Source organism: Brassica oleracea, chromosome C2 (assembly GCF_000695525.1).
Source record: "Brassica oleracea var. oleracea cultivar TO1000 chromosome C2, BOL, whole genome shotgun sequence".
In the NCBI taxonomy this organism is placed as follows: Eukaryota; Viridiplantae; Streptophyta; class Magnoliopsida; order Brassicales; family Brassicaceae; genus Brassica; species Brassica oleracea.
In genome coordinates, this window is record NC_027749.1 from 28,099,563 (window position 1) to 28,105,678 (window position 6,116).

At 38.6% G+C, this 6,116-nt stretch overlaps 3 protein-coding genes across 3 annotated transcripts; 1 reads left to right on the top strand and 2 right to left on the bottom strand.

Moving 5' to 3' along the window:
* Positions 1 to 368: 368 nt before the first annotated feature.
* On the bottom strand, positions 369 to 1,171 carry LOC106323910. The gene is made up of 3 exons (XM_013761955.1): positions 1,111 to 1,171; positions 581 to 775; positions 369 to 503 (listed from the first exon to the last, which is right to left on the bottom strand). The coding sequence occupies exons 2-3, from the start codon at positions 773 to 775 to the stop codon at positions 369 to 371; spliced, it is 330 nt and encodes a 109-aa protein (XP_013617409.1). The 5' UTR covers positions 1,111 to 1,171.
* Positions 1,172 to 1,571: 400 nt separating this feature from the next.
* Positions 1,572 to 2,934, bottom strand: LOC106326176 (E3 ubiquitin-protein ligase RNF8-B). Its single transcript, XM_013764196.1, has 4 exons — positions 2,860 to 2,934; positions 2,250 to 2,589; positions 2,052 to 2,163; positions 1,572 to 1,981 (listed from the first exon to the last, which is right to left on the bottom strand). Exons 2-4 carry the CDS (start codon positions 2,553 to 2,555, stop codon positions 1,647 to 1,649), a joined length of 753 nt encoding a protein of 250 aa, XP_013619650.1. The 5' UTR covers positions 2,556 to 2,589; positions 2,860 to 2,934; the 3' UTR covers positions 1,572 to 1,646.
* Positions 2,935 to 4,223: 1,289 nt separating this feature from the next.
* On the top strand, positions 4,224 to 5,153 carry LOC106323911 (uncharacterized protein At2g34160-like). Its single transcript, XM_013761956.1, has 5 exons — positions 4,224 to 4,379; positions 4,623 to 4,660; positions 4,759 to 4,832; positions 4,911 to 4,975; positions 5,055 to 5,153. Exons 1-5 carry the CDS (start codon positions 4,224 to 4,226, stop codon positions 5,151 to 5,153), a joined length of 432 nt encoding a protein of 143 aa, XP_013617410.1.
* Positions 5,154 to 6,116: the final 963 nt, after the last annotated feature.

The window sequence follows — 6,116 nt, forward strand, 5'->3', positions numbered from 1 at the left end:
AACAATGAATGATAAAGCAAATTCAAGTACGAGTTATACTCTAGCTAGTTCAGATCATTTAAAGCTCGACTCAACCTACTTCAGTTCTAGTTAACGTCTAGCTACGAAGCAACCAAAACGCGTAGTTCTAGTTCAGTTAAGATGGAGTCTAACCTTTGGTGGTTATTCGAAGCAAAGCTTCTCCAGGTCTGCTACTTGCACCGTGAGGTTATAAACCTCCCCAGTGAGGCGATCAACCTGCCGAGTGAGCCCTTTAGCCTGTGCCTGCACATGGAAACAACAATGAAAATGTCTTAATCACATAATAAGTTATTAAAAAAAATATGTAGAGAAAAATGTGACACAAAAAAAAAATTTCTTTACAAACTCTAGTGTCTCAATCTGGTTTTCAGACTCGGTACGAACTTCATCACCTCCTCAGCCTCCTCCAGACGCTTAGTCAAGCTTTCGATCTGCTCCTGGACACCAATCACCCAAGGCTGACGATAGTGAAACCCATCAGCCTTGTTTAGAACCAAAAAAATTTCAGCATACGTATGTTTATAAACATAATGAATGAAAATGTTCTTCAGAGTCTTACCTCGTAGTTGGCGCAGGTGAAGAAACGCTTCCCAGGAAGAGTGTCGTACTCCTGCTTCACTCGAACCTCGTCGATGATTCTCCCACCACAGGAACACCTTCTCGGAATCCCGTATTCTGAATCGCAAGTGTATGAAAGCATGTTGATGTAGTCCTTTTGCCTCTTTGAATGCTTTCTCTCTTCTGAGAGATCCATCTGTAAAACAAATCGAATCTATTTTAGAACATTAAAATCCAAACAATATAATAAACGACCCCTATATCAAACCCTCTTGAAGATTTACAATTATTAAATGAAACCCCCGAATCAATTTAGAACCCTACCTCGAAATCCCTCTATCGATTTGAAATCTCAGAGAAACGAACCCTAAATGAAACGACCATGACGATTTACAGCAATTATTCGAAACCCAGATATCGATTTACATCCTAAACTCGTAAACCCCAAATTGATTTGAAATCCGAGAAAACGGTTTCGAGTTTCGACCACAAAATCGACCCAATTCAACCCTCAATCTACTCGATACTCACCTGAGCAAGTGGAGAAGACACTCCGTCGTCGATTAGAACGAGAAAACCTCCGGGAGACGGCGTCGCACGAGAAATCGCCTCTCACAACGAAACCCTAGCTTTTTGGTCGAGAAGAGCAAATGAGTCGATACACGGGGAAGCCCAACTTTCCTCCTCCTCTACGCGCTTTCTTCAACAAATCACCACACAACGCGTGGCTTGAACCCTCTTCATACGATATCACTCGTAAGGTCCGGTTCATCAAAACGAACCCATTTTTTATTTTCTTTTATTCATCGGCCCCTTAGAACTCGAGCCCATGAACCCATATAAAACCCCTGCTGCGCATGGTCTTATGTTTCATATTTTAAGTGATGTCAGCATGAGATCACAGGCTAAAGACATTTAAACTGGAAATCAAACCGAATTTCTTTTCGGATCACACGAGTCAAATCAATTAAACCGCTTATAAACCAGCCAACCAATGAATCAAACGATCTGCCTAGCAAAAAAAACTCTGATTAGTAGTGGAACTGAACCGAAGCCCGTCTACCGGTTTACACGTTCCACTTGACTTTCCTCATCACCCCCAACGCCTTGGCCATCTCTCTCTTTGCCGTCTCCGTTGTATCATTCGCTTCTTTCACCATCTCTGCCGCTTTCTCCGCCATCTCCTTGGCCTTCGCCGCTACCACCTCCATGCTTTCCACCAAATCCACAATCTCATCCCACGAAGTTGGATCTTCCGCCGACGTTTCCCCGTGGGCATCCACTATACCCATCACTGTTTCAACATCTTCCACCATTCCCGCCGACTGTGCCGCCATGGCATCCGCGTTCTTCCTTATAACCAATGCTTTTGCCAACATTGTTGACACCTCCTTCACCATTGCTACAGAGACCTCTTTGTAAGAGCTTGGGTTTAGATTTGAGAAAACAGAGAGGTTTAGATTTGTACAAACCTCTGGCTTTCTGACGTACGTTGACTATCTTTTTCTTGATATCCACGGCTGTGTTGAAAACTCCAAGGGTTGGCTGGTTACACACAAAGCAATTGGTGTTCTTCTCGTGGTGCTGCATCATGAAACCCAAAACAGCCATGAGAAGCTCTGTTTTCACAAGTTAACAAATGAGTAGCTCTATTTTCACAAGTTACATACCATTAGGGCACAGAGATTGCAGAAGTAATGGTTGCAGTTTGTTACAACTGGATTCAAGAATGGTTTTCTGCAAATGGAACATTCTAGAGGCAATGCATCCTCCTCCTCCTCCTCTATTGTCTTGAACTCAATCTTCCTGGCTGTTGGTTTGGCCATCTTCTTGAGGGTTTCTAAACCGGAGGTTTCGTTTTTGGAGGCTTCATCAAGCGTTCTTTTGTTTGAGTTTTGAGTCGTTTGGCCTTCCTGTGACTTAAAGTCTTGCTCAACAGCAGGGTGAGACTCTTTAGCTTCACCAGAATCTGACATTCTTGCACCCGATGAGATTATTAAACGAATCCACCTACGCATCATGAATCATGATTGGTTATCATAACTAGTTTTGAAAAAAAAAAGAAACACCAAGAAACCCCTAAGTTTATACGAAGTTACGAACAGAGATTCCAATAAAAGAGACCAACAACATAATGCAGAATTCGTTTATAATGAGCTATGGACATGCAGAATGAAACTTATACTGAAAATGGCGGGAAAATCCCATACTTCGAAAGTAGTACAAAGAAGAAGGAACAGAGAGAAAATGGCATTAAGAAAATAAAAGGAGGAAAATCACCTCGAATTACGCCGGAAATAAGAAAGCCGACGATGGAAAGTCTTCCGATTTGGAGAGCCACGCAGAGAAAAGAAGAAGAAGAGTTGTGACAGGTTTAGTTTGATCCAAAAAAAAAAAAAATGTTAGTTATGTACTTTGATCTAATGGGCCTTTAGTTAAGACTAATCCCAATTATTTATTCGGCTCATTGTCATTATTTCATGAGTCACAAGACAAGTTAATTTTTCCACGGGATGAATTTGGAGCGTAACTCAATATGCCCCTATTGAAAAAAAACTATTCTCCTTATCCCTCGTCTTTTCTCGTTACCCTTCTCTCTTTGTGATTCCCAAACTAGCCTTCTAATTTTTTATTATAAATCTGACACGTCATTAATCATGAATCAAATTTATATCAAAAATCAGTTGGATCCCAAGATAAACTTTAACCAGAAACCTCATTTTTGTCTTCTTCAACATGACCTAATTTTTTTCTTTTTTTAATGTGACATTTTCCTTTTTGTTAAGTGAAACTTTATACAACATTTAATATATGTTCATTTTTATGAAATTTGTTATAAAATAGCTTTAAATTTCTAAATATATTAAAATCTTTATATATAAAGAAGAATTTTTTCTCTCCTGGTGCTGCCACCTCAACGTCCAGCTAGGAAAGTCGTTTAACCAGGAGATGCCACGTGTCCCATGATTCTCGACGCAGCGTATCATTTAATCGTTGGTATGTTGGGCTTTGTTTTGTTTTGGGCTCCAAAGATTGAAGATTTTTCTGGGCCGATGGAGTACGGGTGAAGTGATGTAACGAGGTTCGGCTTCGTCTCTCCTCTTCGTGTGGCGGCGTCGGTGACGATTGTGTTTCTTCTCACAACCTGAAATGGTCGGTTTAATGGCTCAATGATCCATCATCCATGATCTACATTCAATGAGGTTAGCTCTTGCAAAGCTGTGGAAATTCAAGTATTAAAAGGTTTGCATCCCTCCTCTCGAAATCATCCTATCGTATATAGATCGACGTTGATGAGCTAGTTTCCGTCGTCGACGAAGACGATCCGGCGTCTGCTACCCATTCAGTGGCCTCAGCCTCAGAACGAAGAGATTTGTCTTGCTATGGAAGAAGCTGAGTTCGAAGAAAATGTATATCTTCTCTTCTCTGTATTCTTTCATTAGAGGTTTCGCATATCACTTGAATGTAATTTGCCAAAATCAAATATTTAATCACGTATGATGAAATCTGTGTGATAATCATGAATGATACATTCTGGGATTTGATTCCCGATTTAACTTTTTCCCGCTACCAACAAGAGAGAATAGAAGAGAAGAGAAGAGAAAGTTTACGCAGAAAGAAACTGAGAGTTATCGAAGAAGAAGATGGCGATGGAAATAGCAACACCGGCTCCTGCACCGATAACATCCCCAGAGATAAACATCATCCTCTCGCCAGCAAAGACGGAGACTCACAAGAAGAACATGATTCAAGTCTCCAACACGAAGAAACCATTGTTCTTCGACGTTAATCTCGCCAAGGTATTGTTACTTTAAAATCTCTTTGATAGGAACGAAAATTCCACACCGGATCTAGGTTTTTAAGCATCTACTTCTTATATTTCGTTTGTGGAAGCATGAGATCGGCTTGGTTGATTTAGTTTTGATTCCTGAACGATCTCTAGCCTTTATATGTCCACCAAAGTGTTTGTTTGTATTCCAAATAGAGCAATTTGAAAAAGTTTCTGAATCAATTTTGTGTGATATGCATTGCGTTTGATGCAGAGGTGCATTCAGCAACACAATGAGGTCGAGCTCTCTGCACTCTATACACCACATTTTCATCATAACTTAAAATCTTATCGAAAAAGCATGGACTGGTCTCTCTCTTCTTTGTGTATTTTACTTTTAACTGTTTTAATTTGCACACAGCAATAATGATGGTGGTAACAATCTCTGAGATCTTGAAGAACACTGGACTGACTACAAATAAGAGTAAGTTCTTTTTTTCATGATGATAGAAAAGTTTTCAATCTAATTCAAGTCTGTTTTTTTATTATTATTATTGTTCAGAAGTGTTGACATCCACTGTGGGAATGAAGGATGAGGCCAAAGAAAAGATGGTTCAGAAAGCAAAGGCAAGTTTCACTACTTTAGCATCATCCTCCCTTTTGTGTAACATTTTGATTTCTTATTTTTTCATTATGTTTTACGCAGATTGAGATTGTGCTGGGGAAATCAGACAAGTTTGACTCTTTGGTGCCACCTGTGACCAGTGGCAAGACTTATTCTTTTTTTTATAGGTTTTGGTTATGATTTGGAACGGAGATAATTTTTTGATTGACTGATAAGAAACACCACATAAGAATGATCGTTCTATGTTTTTTTTAAATATGTCTTTTTTTTGTTTTTTTGTTTCAGTTGTGACAAATGGAACATAATATTTTAGATATGTATGTAATAAGTAAAATGATGATTGAAAAAAAAATTCTGGGTTTTGAAATTGACGTCGGTTTAGTCATGTGATGGCGTATTGGGTGAATTTTGCTGATGATTTGACAGATTATAAATGATTAATCTTTGTGTTTCCGTTCAAATTTGATGAAGGTAGTTTTGTTGGTAACTGACAAATCGAAATGGTTTAAGGCAGAACGTTTCACATGACTATAAGCATTATTGTATCTGTTCACTGTTTGTTTTTGTGAATGCCAAAGTAAGTCTTGAGTAAACTCCTGTTGTGTCTTCGTTTTGGTGCAGTGCAACGAGATCAGAAAGATGAGTCATAAGCTTACTCATGATTGGAAAACCAGTAGTTGACAACCATCAAGAAGAAGACGATAACGAAATAGATGACGCTGATGATGCAGACAATGCAGAGGACTCCGATGAAAAAGAATTCGAGCAAGAAACCAGTAATAATCCTCATAACATACAAAAAAGTTTTTTTTTTAATGCTATTAGTTTTGATTTGGAGAATACACATTTCTTCCAAAATCTTTATGTGCCGAAACGAGTGTGATCGTGACTTTGGAAGATTAGTTTTCCTTTTGCTATGAACAAGTTCAAATGTTTAATTATGGATTATTTTATCTTTGTTTCATGATGTTCATTTTTATATTAAACTTGACCGGTCTAGATAAGTAGCTTCGATACGTTTATAAAATCAAAATCAGTATCTGAGTAATGCCCAAAACCAAAAAAAAACCCAAGTAAACCAAATTTTAGACTAACCAAATATAAACCAAAAATATAAAATAATTAAACATAAATGGATCTTTC

What these genes read in the sequence shown, in the direction of transcription:
- LOC106323910 (XM_013761955.1), bottom strand. Translation starts at nt 775, where the DNA reads ATGGATCTCTCAGAAGAGAGAAAGCATTCAAAGAGGCAAAAGGACTAC. An exon ending in TCACCTGCGCCAACTACGAG is followed by an intron (nt 504 to 580) that starts GTAAGACTCTGA and finishes GTTCTAAACAAG; the next exon opens with GCTGATGGGTTTCACTATCG.
- LOC106326176 (XM_013764196.1), bottom strand. Translation starts at nt 2,555, where the DNA reads ATGTCAGATTCTGGTGAAGCTAAAGAGTCTCACCCTGCTGTTGAGCAA. An exon ending in GCAATCTCTGTGCCCTAATG is followed by an intron (nt 2,164 to 2,249) that starts GTATGTAACTTG and finishes TTCATGATGCAG; the next exon opens with CACCACGAGAAGAACACCAA. An exon ending in CGTACGTCAGAAAGCCAGAG is followed by an intron (nt 1,982 to 2,051) that starts GTTTGTACAAAT and finishes AGGTCTCTGTAG; the next exon opens with CAATGGTGAAGGAGGTGTCA.
- LOC106323911 (XM_013761956.1), top strand. Translation starts at nt 4,224, where the DNA reads ATGGCGATGGAAATAGCAACACCGGCTCCTGCACCGATAACATCCCCA. An exon ending in TCGACGTTAATCTCGCCAAG is followed by an intron (nt 4,380 to 4,622) that starts GTATTGTTACTT and finishes CGTTTGATGCAG; the next exon opens with AGGTGCATTCAGCAACACAA. An exon ending in TGGACTGACTACAAATAAGA is followed by an intron (nt 4,833 to 4,910) that starts GTAAGTTCTTTT and finishes ATTATTGTTCAG; the next exon opens with AAGTGTTGACATCCACTGTG.